The sequence below is a fragment of the Dendrobates tinctorius genome, unplaced genomic scaffold, assembly GCF_039654945.1.
Source record: "Dendrobates tinctorius isolate UK_male_01 unplaced genomic scaffold, ASM3965494v1 ptg000172l, whole genome shotgun sequence".
Lineage (NCBI taxonomy): Eukaryota > Metazoa > Chordata > Amphibia > Anura > Dendrobatidae > Dendrobates > Dendrobates tinctorius.
In genome coordinates, this window is record NW_027361839.1 from 4,772,372 (window position 1) to 4,796,274 (window position 23,903).

Here is a 23,903-nt window from a genome sequence, read left to right on the forward strand (position 1 = left end):
CAGGTGAATAAGCCCCGCCCAGCGGACCGGACAGCAGCAGTTTACATACATCTGAACCGATATAAACAAGGTATTTATGCATGAAAGATGCGGGGTCCGGGGGAAGCAAAAGTCCTAAGAGAATCCTGATGTGACACACAATTGAATGATATCATTATATGATATCTCAAAAAAGGGGTGACAGATTCCCTTTAAATAATCAGAACAGACAGGAAGTTCCATGGCAGGGCGAGAGACAAGACTCCATCTTGGATAAGAGTGAACAGGCACAAAGGAAAGTCTGGAATCCTTACATTACTCCGACCTCAGAAGCGGCCTCAGGACGATCCAGGACCAGGTTTTTCAGGATATCTTTGATGGAATAGTGTAATCTTTTGAGGAGCAAAGATATTGCTCACTGGCTCCCAAGAGTTCTCCTCAGATGGATATCCTTGCCACTTGATGAGGTATTGTAGAGGATTCCTGCAGATTCTAGAGTCCAGAATCTTCTCTACAACAAATTGTTCTTGTCTGTCCACCAACACAGGCTGAGGAGGCGTAATACGACCCTGAACAGTATTTGGAGACACTGGTGTTAATAGGGAGACATGAAACACAGGATGTACCTTCAAGGTCCTTGATATCTTCAGACGACAGGCAACGGAACTCACGATCCCAGAGATCTTGAATAGGCCGATGAATTTTTGTCCCAGTTTCTGTGACGGAACGTTCAAACTCAAGTTTTTTGTGGATAACCACATAGAGTCCCCTACCTTGAACATAGGTGCAGGCCTCCGAAACCTATCAGCAGATCTTTTATATCTCTCCAGGGTTTTCAGATTCTGTCTCATTGTCGACAACCTCTCATGAACTGCAGGCACCGGTACATCGATCGGGTATCTGGGAAGAATACTGGGATGATAACCCAGGTTGGTAAAGAAGGGTGTTACCTTAGTAGATGAACTCTGAGAGTTGTTGTAACAAAATTCTGCTAGCGGAAGCAACTCTAACCAGTCATCCTGCGAATGGATGATATAGCATCGAAGATACTGTTCCAGAGTCTGATTATTCTATTCCATCTGAGGATGATATGCAGAAGGCAGACAAACATTAACACCAAGCGCAAAACAGAATCCCTTCCAGAACTTGGATGTAAACTGCACTCCCTGATCCGAGAGGATTTTCGTCCGGAACTCCATGCAGCCGGAACACATTCTGGATGACCAGATCTATCGTCTCCTTGGCTGAGGGAAGACCAGTACAAGGGATGAAGTGGGTATCCTTAGTAAGACGATCTATAACCACAAAAATAGATGGGCATTTCTACTATAAAGTCCAAAGAAATAGACCCCCAAGGGTGAGAGGGGACAGGTAGTGGTTGTAGCAACCCAGTAGGTGATACACAAGGAGCCTTAAAGCGTGCACATACCTCACGAGAGATAATGTAGCTCTTTGCGTCTTTCAGACAGGTAGGTCACCAAAAGAAACGGCTCAGGAACTCCTGTGTCTTCTGTACCCCCGATGACCAGCCAACTTGGAGTCATGGACAAACTTGAGGACCTGCAGCTTTACGGCCTCCAGAATGTATAAACGTTGATCCCGGACCCACATGCCATTTTTGAGAACTAAGTTCACATCAGCAGTTGGGTTGGCGAGAAATGGGTCTGCGTCATAGGCCTCCTTAATCGTCTTCCATCAGTCCTTATTCTGAATGACTCCGACAAAGTTGGCATCAGACAAGACGGTCTTAGACGGGGTCCCAGGTATGGAATCCGTGGCATGGATTCGGGACAAAGCATCCGTTTTCCCACTACGTGACCCTGGGTGGTACGAAATGACAAAATTAAATTGGTTCAAAAATACACTCCAACGAGCCTGTCGTGGAGAAAGACATCTAGCAGATCTAAGAAATTCCAGATAGCAATGTTCTGTGAGCACCATAACTTGTGCTGCCCCCTGCAGATGGTGCCTCCATTCCTTAAACACAGCGATAATGGCTAGAAGCTCTTTATCTCCCACAGCATAGTTCTTCTCTGCAGCAGAAAGTCTGCAGGAAAAAAAAAGCACATGGGTGTAAAAGACCCTTCTCTCCTGTTCTCTGTGACAGCATGGCCCCCAGAGCACATTACGAAGCGTCCACTTCCACGATGAAAAGATGTGCTGGGTTAGAGTGAATCAGTACAGGTGCAGATGTAAACCAGGACATAAGACAAGCAAAGGCTTCCTGTGCCTGTGAGGACCACAAGAAAGTCTTTTCTTTCTTAGCTGTGTAATGGGTCAAACAATCTCAGAGAAATTACGAATAAATAGTCTATAAAAGTTTGCAAATCCGATGAAACGATGGACATCCTTGAGATTTTAAGGTGCGGGCCAATCAAGAATAACATGCATCTTACTTGCCTCCATGTTAAGCCCCTGTGGCGAAATGACATAACCCAGAAATCTCTGTGCGATGGAACGCGCATTTCTCTGGCTTAATGTAGAGATGATTCTCTTTCAGACGTCTCAGGATGGTTTTAACATGCTCCTGATGTTCCTGAAATGAATCAGACAAAATCAAAATATCGTCCAGAAAGATCACGACAAAATGGTCTATCAGATCTCTAAAAATATCATTAGCCAGGTGTTGGAAGGTTGCTGGAACATTGCAGAGACCAAAAGGCATCACAAGATATTCGAAATGCCCATACCGACATCTAAATGCCGTCTTCCATTCATCTCCAGAGCGGATCTGAATCAAATTATACGCTCCTTGAAGATCCTACTTCGAGAAGATTTTAGCCTGTCGTACTCTTTCCTTTCTAGCGATTCCGAATGGTTACCTTATTGAGCTCCCGATAATCAATACAAGGTCTAAGAGTTCCATCCTTCTTTTTTACTAAAAAGATGGGTGCTCCTGCTGGTGATGAGGGACGAATGAAACCCTTAGCCAAATTCTCATCGATATATTCCTTCAAAGCCTGCAGCTTCGGAGCTGCTAGTGGGTAGACCATTCTTGAATGGAATAGCTGCCCCTGAAAGCAGTTCAATGGGACAATCATAAGGTCTGTGAGGAGGAAGCTGGTCTGCGATTTTCTTCTCACAAATATCCGAGAATTCGTTATAAATAGATGGTAACAAAGATACCCCAGTGGTACATTCCATATCCCGTGAACTTGCCTGGCTTGACACTGGTGTTTCCCTTGATGGGAAAGTGATTTTCTTGGTCTCCCAGTTGATGATATGATTTTGCAACTGCAGCCATGGAATTCCTAAAAGGAAAGGGAAATGTGGTGAGGAAATCAAAATAAAGGATAACTGTCACGCCGTTCTGTCTGTACCTGGTTGTCGGCGTGACAATGCATGTCTTTGCTTTAACCCTTTGCTCTTTCCCCCAATTGAGCTGGGATACTGCTGGTTGTTACCTTTATAGAGCCTGCTCAGTTCCCTGCTCTGCTGCATAGCCGTGCATGTGTTGCTAGATCTTTGCTCTGCTGCTTGACCATCCGCATGTGTGGTACCTGGTTGCTGCAGTGGAAGCTGTCCACGGGTTGCAAGGTCATTTGCAGCTGGTGCATGACTTTCCACGTGTGTCTAGGCTTGCAGACGCTGCCAGGTGCTCTAAGCCTCAGTTCCTGCACTGATTGTGCTGCAATGGTTTCTGTGTGTGCTTAGGGCATGCGCTGCCACACCTCCCCTGCTTTTATCAGGGTTAGTGTGTGTACTTGAAATGCTGTCCCCAGCCAATTGCTGAGGGGCAGCTCCTATATAAACTTCCCCTTCCATGCTGGGCATTGCCAGAGCTACTCACAAAGCTCCTGAGTTTTGCCAAGTATGGATTGTGTCTGTGTCCCTGGACCTCTCCTGCCTATGTTTTGGTACCAAAGTCCCTGCCTTGATTCCTGCTTTGTCCTGTTCCTGCGCCCTGCCCTGGAGACGGTATATCCAGGCCTGAATCCTTGATCCTGTACCTGTCCTGTACCTGACCCTGTCTGAACTGTGTCTGCTGTTATGTTTCTGGAATCCCTCTGTGTTTGGAGCCTCATATCCAGTGACTCTGAGTCTCGTATAACCGGTGATCCTGCTGAGCATATACTACCCTGTGCTCTGAATACCATGCGGTGCTAGCTCCATGCAGGCCCAACAATCCTGCGGTTTTAGCACCATCACGCTTGAGTTCCTTCCTAGGTCCAATGCCCGGAGCCTGACGACCACAGTCTGGAACCTGATGACCGCTGCCTGGAGCTTGATGACTGCAATGGTGCCTGTAGGTCGTGTTGGATGTCCGGAACCGATCGACTCCTGTTTAATGTCTGCAGGTGACTCTGATGTACTGATGTCCAGCCTGTGTCCGGATGTCCTGATGTCCAGCCTGTGTCCGGATGTCCTGATGTGCAGCCTGTGTCCGGATATCCTGCCTGTGTCTGGATGTCCAACCTGTGTCCTGTTGTCCAGCCTGTGTCCTGATGTCCTCATGGACCCTTATGTCCTGCCTGTGTCCCAATGTCCCGCCTATGTGTGCCTCGGTGATCCGTTGGTGCCTTGGGGTCCACTGGGTGGTACCCTTCTGGGAGGTGTGGAATCGGGAGCCTGGCATAGCCCTGTTTCGTCTATGTGCTGTGTGGCTTTACTTTAAGTAAACTTTACGTTCTTTATACCTGAAGTTGTGCGGTGTCATCAAGTCCTACGTGTCCTTGTCCACATGCTCAGCTGCCACAGAATCCCGGTCGATGCCCTTCCCTAGTTTGGGTAGGCTCGGGTCCCCCTCTGTGGTATAGAGGGTCCATATTGCGTCCCTGGGGGACGCACGCCCCTCACCGTAAGGGAGGGCGGGCAATGAAAACTTCCATAGGTACAGTTTCCTGATCTACTGGTCCAGAAACTACAGGGGAACCATCCACCATTTCCATGTTCCTTGGCAAAGGTTAAGCCATAATGTTACCTCCTGCCCCTGAATCCACCATAGCTGCACAAGGAATCCATTGTCCCGACAACTGGATCTTAATGGGAAGGGAGCAATGTGTCTCTTTATTCCTCTGTGTTTTAGGAGAGGCGGTCGCAGAGAATGAAAGATGGCATTCACGGAAAAACTAGACTTCGATGTGACAGATTCGGCATGCTGATTCTCAAATTGCCCTACCATGGCCAGTACCTTGGGAGGCTGTTGGGACAGTTGATAAGGAAGTGATCTGACTGACCACAGTAAAAGCACAGACTTTCCCGTAAACGATGCTCCCTACGCTCGTTACTCTCACGCCGCTGTAAAGCATCCACCTGCATGGGAACTGGTTCAGCCTTCCAAGACAATTTGCCTGTAGGTTCTTTAGGAGAAAAGGAAGATTTAGAGACGCGATTAGAGGCTGCAAATCCTGTCTACGCTCAGTAATCCATACGTCAATGCCTACACAATGCTGTATAAAAGCGTCTAACTCTTGCGCAGCATCTGCATGAGCTAACTCATCTTTCATCACACTAGACAATCCCCTCTTAAAAATGGGTAATCAGGTGCAACAGTCCCAAATCGTATCCACCGCCAGCCATCTAAACTCAGTAGCTTATTCGATGACGGAGTGCTTACCCTGACGTAAAGATAACAAGGCGGCCCCAGCTGTAGTGCGATGATTAAGATCAAACATTGCAACAAGAAAATCAGCAAGGATATTCAAACGAAGGTCACGAGTCTCCATAAGCGGATTTGCCCACGCAAAGCTCAGGAAGTAACATGATTATACATAAATCCTTGGATCGGTCAGTAAAGAAGTGGGTGGCATGCACATCAAAATACAAAAGGCATTGATTCACAAACCCACGAAACTTATAGCGGTCTCCACTGAACCTAAATGGTGGTAACTAGGGAGGGCTAGTTGGCAGTAGCTGCCTCGGGGATGGAGGCACCCGTGCTGTTATCTGATTACTTAAATCCTGAAGTGCCTGTCCAAAATGGGCCTCCCAATTAGTAACCTTGCTTTGCAGAGCCTCTATATCCCCCTGTAAAGAGTGGATCATAGAGAACAACTGATTCAACTTCTCAGTCGACATTATCCCAGCAGATTCCTTAAATGGCCTGAGTATCCTGTAACAATTATATGGGTACTACAGAATCTGATTGCGTGGGATAATATGACACTGAGACCAAAGTTGATGCAAATTAGTATATTAACAAAAAAAACTAACAGAGCACTTCCTGCAATAGAAACGCAAACACAGCACAATATAGAATGATGCAAGTAAAGCAAAACTAACCGAGCACTTCCTGCAACAGTAACAAATGCATAGCATAATATGGAAATGTCCAGTGTACCTGAAGAGCGGGGCGCAACCGCTAATATGAACCAGTCCAACATTAATATGACGCAGGTGTGAACAAGGCACTAAAAGTGGGAGTCCAGCAGTAAGTATGAGAGTAAGTACACCGCATCTAATAAGGAAGTTCGGTGATATTAAGAATGAGCACGCACACAGCACTAAAGTGTAGAAGTCCAGCAATCACATGGGTGGAAATGCACTCGGCACTTAAACGTGGAAGACCAGCATTATAACGGAGTGGCATTAACAGGAGAAGGTCACTATGTGAACCTTTTTTTGGGTCCAGCACCACAGCCCATTAAACACAGGCCTAGAGGAGATGATGATGTCAGGATTCCTTACAGGCCAGAGCTAAGACTTACTACTGTCTACAAATATCTCAAGGGCTGTCACATTGTAGAAGGATCATCTTTATTCTCATTTGCACAAGGAAAGACTAGAAGCAATGGGATGAAACTGAATGGGAGGAGACATAGATTAGATATTAGAAAAAACTTTTTGACAGATAGGGTGATCAATGAGTTGAACAGGCTGCCACGGGAGGTGGTGAGTTCTCCTTCAATAGAAGTCTTCAAACAGAGGCTGGACAGACATCTGACTGGGATGATTTAGTGAATCCTGCTTTGAGCAGGGGGTTGGACCAGATGACCCAGGAGGTCCCTTCCAACTCTACCATTCTATGATTCTATGAGATCCAGAGGTGAATAGTTCCATGCTAGAAGTCCAGAGTGTAGTTAAGCACAGACAGCATCAGGGAGATGACTGTAGGCAGCAGAACGTGGAGAGGCAAAGCACCGAGTAATGAGCTGCAGCAGCAGGGAGTCCACCAGCAGACAGACAGGAGCTCAGGAGCCAACAGCAACAAAATACTCAGGCAAAGAGGAACACACGGCCCGGACTTAAATAATCAGGACAGACAGGAAGTTCGATGACAGGGCGAGATACAAGACTTCATCTTGGATAAGGGCGAACAGGCACAAAGGAAAGTCTGGAATCCTTACAAGTTGGTTAGCGGTATGGGTGGTGGAATAGATAGATAAGTGGCAGTACGAGTGAAGGGATGGATAGATAAGTGACAGTACTGGTGGAGGGATGGATAGTTGAGTAGCAGTACGAGTTGTGTAATAGATAAGTGGCAGTACGGATGGATAGCTGGTTAGTGGTATGGCTGGAAGAATAGAAAGATAAGTTGCAGTACAGGTGGAGGAAAGGATTGTTGAGCAGCACTATGAGTAGACGAATCTACATATATAAATCGGCAGTTGGGACTTCCGGCCGCTGTCCGCGAATCCCATAAGGCACCGCGGCAGTGTCACTTGCGCAGTTCCGCTATTCCCACGCGCAGAAATAGCCACGTCGTTACTACGCATGCGCGGGAATAGCGATGACGTGTATGTCACTTGCACAGGCACAGTTCGTGGCCGCATTCACGTCACCGCTATTCCCACACATGCACAATAACAGCCACAACTACGCGCTCTACCTGCGCATGCGTGGTAATGACGCGGCTGTTACTGCGCCTGCGTGGGGAATAGCGGTGACATCTATGTTTTACTTGTGCAGCCGCAGTAACAGCCTTACGACCACGAACTGCACCTCGCACAAGTGACAGATATACGTCACCACTATCCCCAGTAACAGCCATAACCGCGCGGTGTACCCGCTCATGCTTGCGATTTTTGTTCACCTCACGCAGCACAAACTTCTCCACAGTCCCATACTGTGTATCAATGTTGTCTACTATCTGAGACACAAAAATGCTGTCTACTAGTGGTATGTACACATTTCATACTACTGAGGCACAGCTTCTGGATTTGCCATTTTAACTGTAATGAACAAAAAAATAGCTAAAATTATTTGGCCTCATCACCATTACGGCACAAGGAAAGCCAGGACCACGCCAATATGTACGTTATTATTATTAGCTCAGCCAGCAGCAAATTCACCACAGTCCCATACTGTATAACAATTGTAATACAGCACACGACAAGGAAGAAACAGCACACAAGGGGTGAAAGAGGTCACATGACCCCACACATACAATCCAAAAATGCAGAGGGATGATATAGAACAGATATGTTGGAAAGAGCAAACGGTGTGAGACCTGTCCGCCGCTCCTGTCAGCACCACTAAGCATACACCGATGTAACCTCACCGCACTCCCAATGCGATAGCATCGGGCCTATTTCTAGTATATAGATAAGTGGCAGTACGGATGGAAGGAAGGATGGTTGAGCAGCGGGAGGGATGAATAGATCAGTGGTAGTACGGTTGGAGGGCTGGATAGTTGAGTAGCAGTACAAGTGGAGGGATGGATAGATAAGTGGCAGTACGGGTGGAGGGAAGGATGGTTGAGCAGCGGGAGGGATGAATAGATCAGTGGTAGTACGGTTGGAGGGCTGGATAGTTGAGTAGCAGTACAAGTGGAGGGATGGATAGATAAGTGGCAGTACGGGTGGAGGGAAGGATGGTTGAGCAGCGGGAGGGATGAATAGATCAGTGGTAGTACGGTTGGAGGGCTGGATAGTTGAGTAGCAGTACAAGTGGAGGGATGGATAGATAAGTGGCAGTACGGGTGGAGGGAAGGATGGTTGAGCAGCGGGAGGGATGAATAGATCAGTGGTAGTACGGTTGGAGGGCTGGATAGTTGAGTAGCAGTACAAGTGGAGGGATGGATAGATAAGTGGCAGTACGGGTGGAGGGAAGGATGGTTGAGCAGCGGGAGGGATGAATAGATCAGTGGTAGTACGGTTGGAGGGCTGGATAGTTGAGTAGCAGTACAAGTGGAGGGATGGATAGATAAGTGGCAGTACGGATGGAAGGAAGGATGGTTGAGCAGCGGGAGGGATGAATAGATCAGTGGTAATACGGTTGGAGGGCTGGATAGCTGAGTAGCAGTACAAGTGGAGGGATGGATAGATAAGTGGCAGTACGGGTGGAGGGAAGGATGGTTGAGCAGTGGGAGGGATGAATAGATCAGTGGTAGTACGGTTGGAGGGCTGGATAGTTGAGTAGCAGTACAAGTGGAGGGATGGATAGATAAGTGGCAGTACGGGTGGAGGGAAGGATGGTTGAGCAGCGGGAGGGATGAATAGATCAGTGGTAGTACGGTTGGAGGGCTGGATAGTTGAGTAGCAGTACAAGTGGAGGGATGGATAGATAAGTGGCAGTACGGGTGGAGGGAAGGATGGTTGAGCAGTGGGAGGGATGAATAGATCAGTGGTAGTACGGTTGGAGGGCTGGATAGTTGAGTAGCAGTACAAGTGGAGGGATGGATAGATAAGTGGCAGTACGGGTGGAGGGAAGGATGGTTGAGCAGCGGGAGGGATGAATAGATCACTGGTAGTATGGTTGGAGGGCTGGATAGTTGAGTAGCAGTACAAGTGGAGGGATGGATAGATAAGTGGCAGTACGGGTGGAGGGAAGGATGGTTGAGCAGCGGGAGGGATGAATAGATCAGTGGTAGTACGGTTGGAGGGCTGGATAGTTGAGTAGCAGTACAAGTGGAGGGATGGATAGATAAGTGGCAGTACGGGTGGAGGGAAAGATGGTTGAGCAGCGGGAGGGATGAATAGATCAGTGGTAGTACGGTTGGAGGGCTGGATAGCTGAGTAGCAGTACAAGTGGAGGGATGGATAGATAAGTGGTAGTACGGTTGGAGGGCTGGGTTGTTGAGTAGCAGTACAAGTGGAGGGATGGATAGATAAGTGGCAGTACGGATGGAAGGAAGGATGGTGGAGCAGCGGGAGGGATGAATAGATCAGTGGTAATACGGTTGGAGGGCTGGATAGCTGAGTAGCAGTACAAGTGGAGGGATGGATAGATAAGTGGCAGTACGGGTGGAGGGAAGGATGGTTGAGCAGCGGGAGGGATGAATAGATCAGTGGTAGTACGGTTGGAGGGCTGGATAGTTGAGTAGCAGTACAAGTGGAGGGATGGATAGACAAGTGGCAGTACAAGTGGAGGGATGGATAGACAAGTGGCAGTACGGGTGGAGGGAAGGATGGTTGAGCAGCGGGAGGGATGAATAGATCAGTGGTAGTACGGTTGGAGGGCTGGATAGCTGAGTAGCAGTTCAAGTGGAGGGATGGATAGACAAGTGGCAGTACAAGTGGAGGGATGGATAGACAAGTGGCAGTACGGGTGGAGGGAAGGATGGTTGAGCAGCGGGAGGGATGAATAGATCAGTGGTAATACGGTTGGAGGGCTGGATAGCTGAGTAGCAGTTCAAGTGGAGGGATGGATAGATAAGTGGCAGTACGGGTGGAGGGAAGGATGGTTGAGCAGCGGGAGGGATGAATAGATCACTGGTAGTACGGTTGGAGGGCTGGATAGTTGAGTAGCAGTACAAGTGGAGGGATGGATAGATAAGTGGCAGTACGGGTGAAGGGAAGGATGGTTGAGCAGCGGGAAGGATGAATAGATCAGTGGTAATACGGTTGGAGGGCTGGATAGCTGAGTAGCAGTACAAGTGGAGGGATGGATAAATAAGTGGCAGTACGGGTGGAGGGAAGGATGATTGAGCAGCGGGAGGGATGAATAGATCAGTGGTAATACGGTTGGAGGGCTGGATAGCTGAGTAGCAGTACAAGTGGAGGGATGGATAAATAAGTGGCAGTACGGGTGGAGGGAAAGATGGTTGAGCAGTGGGAGGGATGAATAGATCACTGGTAGTATGGTTGGAGGGCTGGATAGCTGAGTAGCAGTAGAAGTGGAGGGATGGATAGATAAGTGGCAGTACGGGTGGAGGGAAGGATGGTTGAGTAGCTGTATGAGTGGAGGGATGGATAGAGGGTTGGTAGAATGAGAGAATTTTTGGGTGTTGGTACGAGTGGAAGGAATGACAGATGGGTGATGGAACAACTGGTAGTATATGTTCCGCGTTTGAGCAATAAATGGATGGAGTAATGGCTCCAAGGTTCGATTTGGACATGTTTGGATATTTAGCTACCTGGGTGACACCGATCACTGGTTTACAAAAGAGGAAAGTGGGAGCTGGTATGAGGGAAGATGAGAGACTGATGAGGGTGGATAACTAGAGGAATAAAGGTTGGATTAATAGTTAGAAGGACAGATGGAGGAGGGATGGATGTTGGAATGAATGGCCAGGTGAGAGAAGACACTGTTATAAGGTGGAGAGATGAGGAGACAGGGTGCAAGCAGACGGGCGGCCCACCTCTCACATCTGTTTTGATTGTGCCCATTTCCAGTTTCCATTCCTGTAAGAGAAAACACCACTCAGATCAGAGCAAACACCAAAGAAAGTTCTACAACATCTCCCCAAAACCTTGCGTTTAAGGATTCAAACCACATAGTACAGGTGCAAAGTCAGCGAAGGGATCTGGAAATTCCTCGATAAATATTAACAGCAGAGAAAGATCAGAAAATCCTATGAGATCAGCTAAGAACTCAGTGAGCCATGGTCTCATGTGTACACCTCAACTCATATCTTATCCACACTGCACAGTCTCACCTTTACACCTCAACTCATACCTTATCCACACAGCACAGTCTCACCTGCATACCTCAACTCATACCTTATCCACACTGCAGTCTCACCTGTACACATCAACTCATCCCTTATCCACACTGCACAGTCTCACCTGCATACCTCAAATCATACCTTATCCACACTGCAGTCTCACCTGCATACCTCAACTCATACCTTATCCACACTGCAGTCTCACCTCTACACCTCAACTCATCCCTTATCAACACTGCACAGTCTCACCTGTACACCTCAACTCATACCTTATCCACACTGCACAGTCTCACCTGTACACCTCAACTCATCCCTTATCAACACTGCAGTCTCACCTGCATACCTCAACTCATGCCTTATCCACACTGCACATTCTCACCTGTACACCTCAACTCATGCCTTATCCACACTGCACATTCTCACCTGTACACCTCAACTCATACCTTATCCACACTGCACATTCTTACCTGTACACCTCAACTCATGCCTTATGCACACTGCATATTCTCACCTGTACACTTCAACTCATCCCTTATCAATACTGCACAGTCTCACCAGTACACCTCAACTCATCCCTTATCCACACTGCAGTCTCACCTGTACACCTCAACTCATCCCTTATCCACACTGCACAGTCCCACCTGCATACCTCAAATCATACCTTATCCACACTGCACAGTCTCACCTCTACACCTCAACTCATACCTTATCAACACTGCAGTCTCACCTGTACACCTCAACTCATCCCTTATCCACACTGCACAGTCTCACCTGCATACCTCAACTCATACCTTATCCACACTGCACAGTCTCACCTGTACACCTCAACTCATCGCTTATCAACACTGTACAGTCTCACCTGCATACATAGTAACATAGTAACAGTTTTGAAGGCTGAAGGAAGACCTTATGTCCATCTAGTTCAGCCTATGTTTAGTGCAGCTGTTCTGCATTGTTGATCCTGGGGAAGGCAAAAAACCCACAGAGTAGAAGCCAATTTTCTCCATAGGGAAAAAAATTCCTTCCCCTAAGCTGGGTCAACCATCTACCTATAATATTCTGTTATTCATATGCACACAAATAGGGATCACCACAAGGATATGATAATCAAAAAGTATCAATTTTATTAATGGACACAACAAACAGACACTTTGTTTAAAAACAATTAAAAAGTCTGAACAACCAGACACTGATAACAAAACAAAGACAATGGGTCATTTTGATAAATAGTTAAATACTATGGGTCCCAAGGCCAACCATTCAGTATAATGCCAGGTATCTGCTAGTTACCATAACCTAGGGTCTATCAAATCAATTGTAATGACAATCATGACCTTAGATCAAAAATACCATATTATCAACAATAACTACTATGGTTACATAGAGATTCTACATATGCCATAAATAGAAAATTGAATACTTATCATGTTGCCAACACAAATAAACATACAAGGACCTTGAGAAAGACACATCACTGTGTCGATACGCGTGGGTTTGGGGGTTCCATGTAACCTACCCGGTAGCTTGTTCATCCTCAGAAACCAGGTGATATCATGCTAGGGAAAGGGACTTGTTAATGTATGTTTATTTGTGTTGGCAACATGATAAGTATTCAATTTTCTATTTATGGCATATGTAGAATCTCTATGTAACCATAGTAGTTATTGATAATATGGTATTTTTGATCTAAGGTCATGATTGTCATTACAATTGATTTGATAGACCCTAGGTTATGGTAACTAGCAGATACCTGGCATTATACTGAATGGTTGGCCTTGGGACCCATAGTATTTAACTATTTATCAAAATGACCCATTGTCTTTGTTTTGTTATCAGTGTCTGGTTGTTCAGACTTTTTAATTGTTTTTAAACAAAGTGTCTGTTTGTTGTGTCCATTAATAAAATTGATACTTTTTGATTATCATATCCTTGTGGTGATCCCTATTTGTGTGCATATACTTTTTTTCTTTATGTATTTTCATGTCAATCCATTTATATGCACTAGGTGATCCCACCTAAATTGACATTGTGGATGGTGCCCGTTTATTCTATATCTTGTCAATTCTGTTATTCGTAACCTTCTATACTGTTACTCACAAGAAAAGCCTCCATTCCTTTCTTACATTCATTCAGTGAGTTGGCCATCACCACTTCCTCAGGAAGAGAATTCCAGAGCCTCACTGCTCTTACCGTGAAGAACCCTCCTCTATGCTGGTGCAGAAATTGTCTTGCCTCCAAACGAAGAGAATGCCCCCTTGTTCTTGTCACAGTCCTTGGTACAAACAGTTCATTGGAGAGATCTCTGTGTTGCCCTCTGATATACTTGTACATATATATTAAGTCTCCCCTAAGTCTTCTCTTTTCTAGAGTAAATAGAGCTAATTTTGATAACCTTTCTGGGTATTGTAGTGAACCAACTCCATTTATCATTTTAGTAGCCGCCTTTGAACCCTTTCAAGTTCAGTAATGTCTTTCTTGAGCACCGGCGTCCAAAATTGCTCACAATCCTCCAAGTGTGGTCTGACGAGTGATTTGTACAGAGGGAGAATTATGTTTTCATCTCGTGTCCCCAGACCTCTTCTAATGCATCCCATGACCCTATTTGCTTTGGTGGCAGCTGCCTGACACTGGGCACTCCAATTTAGCTTCTTATTGACTAAGATGCCTAAGTCTTTTTCCATGTCTGATTTCCCCAGCAGTTTCCCATTTAGTCAGTAATTGTAGCCTCTGTTTCTCCTTCCCATGTGCATAACCTTACACTTATCTGTGCTAAACCTCATTTGCCATTGTTCAGCCCAATTCTCCAATTTACTCAAATCTGTCTGTAGTTGCAAACTGTCCTCCTTTGTGCTAACTACCTTACATAGTTTTGTATCATCTGCAAATACTGATATTTTACTGTGTAAGCCATCCACTAGATCATTAGTAAATATATTACATAGTAGAGGGCCCAATACAGAACCCTGTGGTCCCCCACTAGTAACCCTGGCCCAATCTGAGGATGCCCCATTAATAACCACTCTTTGGTTTCTATCACTAAGCCAGCTCCCTACCCATCTACACACATTTTCCCCTAGCCCAAGCTTTCTCCTCTTACTGACCAATCTTTTCTGTGGGACAGTGTCACATGCTTTAGAGAAGTCGAGATAAATGACATCCAATGATTCTCCTGGGTCCATTTGAGAGCTTACATCCTCATAGAAGGTGATCAGGTTAGTCTGAAAGGAGCGATCCTTCATAAATCCATGTTGATATGGAGTTAAACATTTATTAACATTGAGATATTCCATAATGGTATCCCTCAGAAATCCTTCAAAAATTTTACCCACAACAGATGTTAAGCTTACCGGCCTATAGTTTCCAGGTTCCCTTTTACTCCCCTTTTTGAATATTGGTGCCACATTTGCTTGCCGCCAATCAAAAGGAACAGACCCTGTTTCTATAGAGTCTTTAAATATAAGGAATAGAGGCCTGTCTATCACATTACTTAACTCCCTTAATACCCGAGGGTGAATGCCATCAGAGCCTGGTGATTTGTCCATTTTAATCTTACTAAGGCGGTTCTGCACTTCTTCCTGGGTTAGGCAGGTAATACTTAATGGGGGGTTTACATTATCACTCTGCATTTCCCCTGGCAAATCCTTTTCCTGTGTGAACACTGCTGAGAAAAAAGTATTTAAAACATTTCATTTTCCCACATCGCTCTCTATGATTTCACCCTCATTGTTCTTTAAAGGGCCGACACCATCAATTTTAATTTTTTAACTGTTTATATAATTATAGAATAGTTTGGGGTTTGTTTTACTTTCCTTAGCAATGAGTCTCTCAGTTTCCACTTTTGCTAAATGTATTTGTGTTTTACACATTTTATTTTTTCTCTATAACTTTTTAATGCTTCTTCATTGCCTTCTTGTTTTAGCTTCCTAAATGCCTTGTTCTTGTTCTTTATTGCCCTTTTTACATCCTTATTTAGCCACATTGGTGTTCTCCTGTTCCTAGCCCTTTTATTTCTGTACGGTATGGCTAGCTCGCAGTGGATGTGTAAAACCGATTTAAATATTTCTCATTTATTTTCTGTGCTCCTATTTTTGAGGACATTGTCCCAATCAGTTCGGGGAAGGTCCTCTCTAAGCTGATCAAACTTTACTTTCCTGAAATTCAGCGTTTTCGTAACCCCCTTCCAGGGCGCCTTACTGAAGGACAAGTGGAATTGTGTTATATTGTGGTCACTGCTCCCTCGGTGCCCATCGACTCGTACGTCTGTTATTCTATCCGGCCTGTGGCTTCACATTAAGTCCAGAAGGGCTGTCCCTCTAGTTGGGCCCTGCACAAGTGGGGACAGATAATTATCCTTGGTCACTGACAGACATTGGTTTCCTTTCTGAGATCCGCAGGTTTCAGTTTCCCAGTCTATGTCGGGGTAGGTGAAGTCCCCCATAATAATCACCTCATTGGGATTTGCTGCTTTGTCTCTTTGTCTCAATAATACATTCTCAGTGGTTTCTGTTATATTTGGTGGCTTATAACAAACCCCTATGAGGATTTTATTACTTTTCCCTCCTTGTATCTCCACCCATAGAGACTCCACCTCTTCGTTTCCCTCTTGTATATCTTCTCTTAGTGTGGGCTTTATATATAGACAGACTCCACCCGCTTTCCTTTTTTTACAATCCCTCCTAAACAAATCATATCCTTGCAAGTCAGCCGCCCAGTCATAGTTGTCGTCTAACCATGTCTCAGTTATTCCTACTAGGTCGTATTTTTCCTCATACATTACCAACTCCAGATCTTCTATCTTATTGGTCAGGCTCCTTGCGTTGGTCAGCATGCAGGAAAGAGGTTTTGCTTCCTTTTTCTTAGCTTCCTTCTGAGTTCCCTGTCTTGGGTCCTCTGTACCACATCTAGTATCCTTGATTAGTTTGTCCTTCTGCTGCATGTTCTTGTCTGCTGTTTTTCCTCCCATCCCCTCTTCTTCTAGTTTAAAGCCCTCCTGATGAGTGTGGCAAGTCTTCTGGCGAATGTGTGTTTCCCAGGTTTTGTGAGGTGTATCCCATCTCTTGCGAGAAGTCCATCGTAGAGGTAATTCACGCCATGGTCCAAGAATCCAAATCCTTGCTGCCTGCACCACCGTCGTAGCCAGTTGTTCACCTCTAGTATCCTATTCCATCTTCTGATGCCATGACCATCGACTGGGAGGATTGATGAGAAAACAACCTGTACGTTCCGTTCCTTTATTTTCTTCCCCAGAATTTCAAAGTCTTCGCAGATAGTTGGTAGGTCATTTCTTGCCGTGTCGTTTGTGCCTACATGTATCAGTAGGAAAGGGTAGTCGTCCTTGGATTTGAGGATGGTTGGTATCCTGTTGGCCACATCCTTGATTTTTGCTCCTGGGAGGCAGCATACTTCTCGTGCGGTTATGTCCGGCCTGGAGATAGTTGCCTCCGTGCCTCTTAGTAGTGAGTCGCCCAAAACTACCACTCTTCTTTTCTTTCCGGACGCACTGCTTGTTGCTCGTGAGTGTTTTTGGGTGTCATTTGTTTCCGTTTTTGTTGACGGAGAAACTTCTTTTGTTGATAGTGTGTCTTCTCTTGTAGATACGGTATCATCCTGAGCTGTGCCATTTTCGTTCTCCAGCATGAGGGCTTCATATTGGTTACTAAGCTGTGTGGGTGGTGATGACCACTTGATCCGTTTGCTTCTTTTCATCACATGGCTCCACTTTTCAGCCTCTGTATGTGCTCTGAAGCTTTTCTCACTTTCCAAATCCTGAATGATTGCTTCTGCTTCATCCAAGAAGTCCTCATGTTCTTTAATTACCTTCAATGTTGCTATTCTTTCTTCCAGTCCCTGCACCTTTTCCTCTAAGAGGGCAACAAGTTTGCACTTCTGACAGGTAAAGTTGAGTTTTTGGGCCGGAAGATCCGTAAACATGTAGCATGTGTTGCAGGTGAGCATGTGGATTTTCTTCTCTTCCATATTGCTGATGCAGGGCTATGATGGGTGGAAGGTTCCTGCTTCTCCAATCCCTGGTTTTGTGATGTCCTCAAACAGCGAGACCCGGCAAGTCCCAGCGATCGATCAGCTTAAGGCGACTCTTCTCCTCTTCCCGGAATGCACCAGAAATATGCAGATGAGCTTCCTGCTTCTCCAATCCCTGGAGAAGCAGGGATTGGAGAATACCTCAACTCATACCTTATCCACACTGCACATTCTCACCTGTACACCTCAACTCATCCCTTATCCACACTGCACAGTCTCACCTGCATACCTCAACTCATACCTTATCTACACTGCACAGTCTCACCTGCATACCTCAACTCATACCTTATCCACACTGCACAGTCTAACCTGCATACCTCAACTCATACCTTATCCACACTGCACAGTGTCACCTGTACACCTCAACTCATACCTTATCCACACTGCACAGTCTCACCTGCATACCTCAACTCATACCTTATCCACACTGCAGTCTCACCTGTACACCTCAACTCATGCCTTATCCACACTGCACAGTGTCACCTTTACACCTCAACTCATACCTTATCCACACTGCACAGTCTCACCTGTACACCTCAACTCATACCTTATCCACACTGCACAGTCTCACCTGTACACCTCAACTCATACCTTATCCACACTGCAGTCTTACCTGTACACCTCAACTCATACCTTATTCACACTGCATCCTCACCTGTACACCTCAACTCATACCTTATCCACACTACACAGTATCACCTGTACACCTCAACTCATCCCTTATCCACACTGCAGTCTCACCTGTACACCTCAACTCATGCCTTATCCACACTGCACAGTGTCACCTTTACACCTCAACTCATACCTTATCCACACTGCACAGTCTCACCTGTACACCTCAACTCATACCTTATCCACACTGCACAGTCTCACCTGTACACCTCAACTCATACCTTATCCACACTGCAGTCTTACCTGTACACCTCAACTCATACCTTATTCACACTGCATCCTCACCTGTACACCTCAACTCATACCTTATCCACACTACACAGTATCACCTGTACACCTCAACTCATCCCTTATCCACACTGCAGTCTCACCTGTACACCTCAACTCATACCTTATTCACACTGCACAGTCTCACCTGTACACCTCAACTCATCCCTTATCCACACTGCACAGTCTCACCTGCACACCTCAACTCATTCCTTATCCACACTGCAGTCTCACCTGTACACCTCAACTCATACCTTATCCACACTGCAGTCTCTGTTGTGAGTTCATTCTCCCCTTCACCTTTGATGTCTGATGAACTCCCTCTGCTGGTGAAGAGAGGTAGTGAAATTGATTGGGATGGGAAGAACCTGTCATCTGAACAGCCGGAGTGTGATTGGACATCTGGAATTTCTGAGTGGATATAAGGCAGCCGACGCCCTGCAGGGCTGCTGGTGATCCTTTCTGCTCTGAGCTCTTGAATCCAGTTTAGTTCCTGTCTACTAAAAGCTAAGTTTTTGCCCTGCTATTATTCCATGAGATTTTGTCTGGTTTAGTGTTTTTATTCAGCCAGTCCTGGTTGGGACTGGCTGAATTCCATTTTTGTCTCTGATCAGTTTATCTCTTTGATCTGTTTTCAGAATATACCTGAGTGCTGATATAGTGATTTTGAAGTCTAGTGACTTCAGGGCCTTTTTCCCTATCAGACGGTTGGGACATTTTTGGTAGGGTTTTTTGCGGATTGCAGCCAGCATCTTTTCTGTCCTGTCCTATCTAGTTAGTTGGGCCCCATCGTTTGCTCAGCCTGTCTTTCTGTCTGTGTTTTCATCTGCTTTTCACTGACAATACATGTTGGGGGCTGTCTATTGCTTTGGGGTCTGCTCTGGGGCAGTTTAGATTTCCCCTTTCCTTTTTTAGGCTTATGTAGTTCTCCGGCTGTGACGAGGGTTCTAGGGCATTGTAGGAACCCCCAACGGCTACTGTTAGTTGTGGTGTATAGGATCAGGGGTCTGCAATCCGATAGCTACCAACCTCTCCGGTTTTCTGGACTTAGCTTGTATTTTTGATTTCTCCTCCTCTGGTTACTCATTCATAACAAGTCTCCCCTGTACACCTCAACTCATCCCTTATCCACACTGCACAGTCTCACCTGCATACCTCAACTCATCCCTTATCCACACTGCACAGTCTCACCTGTACACCTCAACTCATACCTTATCCACACTGCACAGTCTCAAATGTACACCTCAACTCATACCTTATCTACACCGCACAGTCTCCCCTGTTGTGAGTTCATTCTCTGGTTCACCAGTTGTGAGTTCTCCTTCCTGGCTCCCTCTGGTGGTAACAGGAGGTAGTGAGGCTGATTTAATCAGTAGAGATCTGCCACCTGAGAATGAGGATGACGACTGGACCTCAGGAGTCTCAGTTTGGATTTAAGACAGCCGACGCCCTATTCAGTTGCTGGTAATTCCTTCTGGCTTGTCAGCTCTTGGTTTTCAGCTCTGTTCCAGTCATCTAAAGCTAAGTTTTTCTGCTAATGTTCACACTTGATTTTGTTGGTCTATTCAGTTTTTTGTGTGGTCAGCCATCCCCGGCAGGGGGCTGTGCTGAATTTCCACTCTTACTTATCAGTATTTTGCCAATTTGCTTTTTGTCCCTTACTAGTTTGTTCTATTTTTGCTCTGTCTCAGAATATTTCAGAGTGCAAATATAGTGGGAGAAGTCTAGTGACTTCAGGGTTAATTTTGCTATCAGAAGTGTTGGACATTATTTTTGTAGGGTTTTTTGCAGGTTGCAGACAGTGTCTTTCCTTTCCTTTCTAGTTTGGACCCCATCGTTTGCTCAGCCTATTTTCCAGGCCTGTATATACTTCCCTGGCTCGGTGTTATGTATACTGTATATATGTGTTCTGTACTGTATATAGGGTGAGGGTATATACTGCCCCAGCTCGGTGTTATGTATGCTGTATATACATGTGCTCTGTACTGTATATAGGGTGACGGTATATACTGCCCTGGCATGGTGTTATGTAGGCTGTATATACATGTGCTCTGTACTGTATATAGGGTGGCGGTATATATTGCCCCGGCTCTGTGTTATGTAGGCTGTATATACGTGTGTTCTGTACTGTATATAGGGTGATGGTATACACTGCCATGGCTCGGTGTTATGTATACTGTATATACGTGTGCACTGTACTGTATATAGGGTGATGGTATATACTGCCCCGACTCGGTGTTATGTATGCTGTATATACGTGTGCTCTGTACTGTATATAGGGTGACGGTATATACTGCCCCGGCTCGGTGTTATGTATGCTGTATATACATGTGCTCTGTACTGTATATAGGGTGGCTGTATATATTGCCCCGGCTCGGTGTTATGTAGGCTGTATATACATGTGCTCTGTACTGTATATAGGGTGACGGTATATACTGCCCTGGCTCGGTGTTATGTAGGCTGTATATACGTGTGTTCTGTACTGTATATAGGGTGACAGTATATACTGCCCTGGCTCGGTGTTATGTATGCTGTATATACGTGTGCTCTGTACTGTATATAGGGTGGCGGTATATACTGCCCCTGCTCGGTGTTATGTAGGCTGTATATACGTGTGCTCTGTACTATACATAGGGTGACGGTATATACTGCCCCGGCTCGGTATTATGTATGCTGTATATACGTGTGCTCTGTACTGTATATAGGGTGACGGTATATACTGCCCCGACTCGGTGTTATGTATGCTGTATATACGTGTGTTCTGTACTGTATATAGGGTGACGGTATATACTGCCCCGGCTCGGTGTTATGTATGCTGTATATACGTGTGCTCTGTACGGTATATAGGGTGACGGTATATACTGCCCCGGCTTGTGTTGTGTATGCTGTATATACGTGTGCTCTGTACTGTATATAGGGTGACAGTATATACTGCCCCGGCTCGGTTATATATGCTGTATATACGTGTGCTCTGTACTGTATATAGGGTGACGGTATATACTGCCCCGGCTCGGTGTTATGCATACTGTATATACGTGTGTTCTGTACTGTATATAGGGTGACGGTATATACTGCCCCGGCTCGGTGTTATGTATACTGTAAATACGTGTGCTCTGTACTGTATATAGGGTGACGGTATATACTGCCCTGGCTCGGTGTTATGTATGCTGTATATATGTGTGTTCTGTACTGTATATAGGGTGACGGTATATACTGCCCCGGCTCGGTGTTATGTATGCTGTATATACGTGTGCCCTGTACTGTTATGAATGATTCACCAGAGGAGGAAAAAACAAAAACACAAGCTAAGTCCAGAAAACCGGAGAGGTTGGTAGCTAGCGGATTGCAGACCCCTGATCCTATTCACCACAACTAGCAGTAGCCGTGGGGGGTTCCTACGGTGCCCTAAACCCCTCGTCACAGCCGGAGAACTAAATAAGCCTAGAGAAAGAAAGGGGAAATCTAAACTGCCCCAGAGCAGACCCCAAAGCAATAGACAGCCCCCAACATGTATTGTCGGTGAAAAACAGATGAAAACACAAACACAGACAGAAAGACAGGCTGAGCAAATGATGGGGCCCAACTAACTAGATAGGAAAGGACAGAAAAGATGCTAGCTGCAATCACGCAAAAAACCCTGCCAAAAATAAAGTCCAGCACGTCTGATAGAAAAGGCCCTGAAGTCACTAGACTTCAAAATCACTATATCAGCATTCAGGTATATTCTGAAGACAGAGCAAAGAGATCAACTGATCAGAGACAAAAATGGAGTTCAGCCCGTCCCAACCAGGGCAGGCTGAACACAAACACTAAGTAAACAGACAAAATCTCATGGAAAAATAGCAGAGCAAAAACTTAGCTTTTAGTAGACAGGAACTAAACTGGATGCCAGAGCTCAGAGCAGAAAGGATCACCACCAACCCTGCAGGGCGTCGGCTGCCTTACATCCACTCAGAAATTCCGGATGTCCAATCACACTCCACCTGTTCAGATGACAGGTTCTTCCCATCCAGATCAATTTCACTACCTCCTTTCACCAGCAGAGGGAGTTCATCAGACATCAGAGGTGAAGGAGAACATGAACTCATAACAGTACCTCCCCCTTGAGGAGGGGTCACCAAACCCTCATCCACGCCACCAGGGCGATCAGGATGGGCCCGATGAAAAGCACGAACCAATCTTTCGGCATAAATATCGGATGCAGAGACCCAAGAATTATCCTACTGGCCATAACCCTTCCATTTAACCAAATACTGGAGTCTCCGTCTAGCCAGACGAGAGTCCAGTATCTTCTCAACCTCATATTCCACATTACCTTCAACCAATACAGGGTCAGGAGGTGCCACCACAGGAACTACTGGCTCAACAAACCTCTTTAACAGAGACTTATGAAACACGTTATGGATCTTGAATGTAACAGGAAGAGCCAATCGAAACGAGACTGGATTAAGAATCTCCAAAATCTTGTAAGGTCCAATAAATCTAGGTTTAAACTTTGGAGAAGCCACCTTCATAGAGATATTCTTTGATGACAACCAAACCATATCACCCACCTTAAACCGGGGACCAATGGTCCTATGCCGGTTGGAAAACCGCTGGGCCTTTTCCTGGGAGAGAGACAACTTATCCACCACTTGGTCCCAGATCTGGTGCATTCTCTCCACCACAGTGTCAACACCTGGGCAGACAGAAGACTCCACCTGCCCTGAAGAGAGTCGAGGATGAAACCCAAAGTTACAAAAAAAAGGTGACATCAAAGTGGCAGAACTAGCTCTATTATTTAAAGCAAATTCGGCCAAGGGCAAAAATGAAACCCAATCATCCTGATCAGCAGAAATAAAACATCTCAAATACGACTCCAAAGTCTGGTTTGTTCTCTCCGTCTGCCCATTGGTCTGAGGGAGAAACGTAGAGAAGGACAACTGAATTCCCAGCTTGGAACAGAAAGTCCTCCAAAATCTAGAAACAAACTGAACTCCTCTGTCAGATACAATGTTCTCAGGAATCCCGTGCAAGCGAACCACCTGTTGCAAAAACAAGGGCACCAACTGAGCGGAAGATGGCAACTTAGGGAGTGGTACAAGAAGGACCATCTTAGAGAACCTATCACAAATCACCCAAATAACAGTCATTCTCTGAGAGACAGGCATATCAGAGATAAAATCCATTGAAATATGGG

General features: G+C 45.7%; 1 protein-coding gene across 12 annotated transcripts in view; it reads right to left on the minus strand.

Annotated features, from left to right (window-relative positions):
• Nucleotides 1-23,903, minus strand: part of LOC141053902 (vang-like protein 1) — a 115,773-nt gene that overhangs the window by 74,555 nt on the left and 17,315 nt on the right. For 3 of the 12 annotated variants that reach the window (XM_073551059.1, XM_073551069.1, XM_073551058.1), the window contains exon 2: nt 11,441-11,483. The exons of 1 other annotated variant lie outside the window; for it this stretch is intronic. In XM_073551059.1, the coding sequence (XP_073407160.1) occupies nt 11,441-11,481 (41 nt within the window). In that variant the 5' untranslated portion in view covers nt 11,482-11,483. 8 more of the 12 variants (XM_073551065.1, XM_073551061.1, XM_073551062.1 and 5 more) reach the window with 7 other exon arrangements.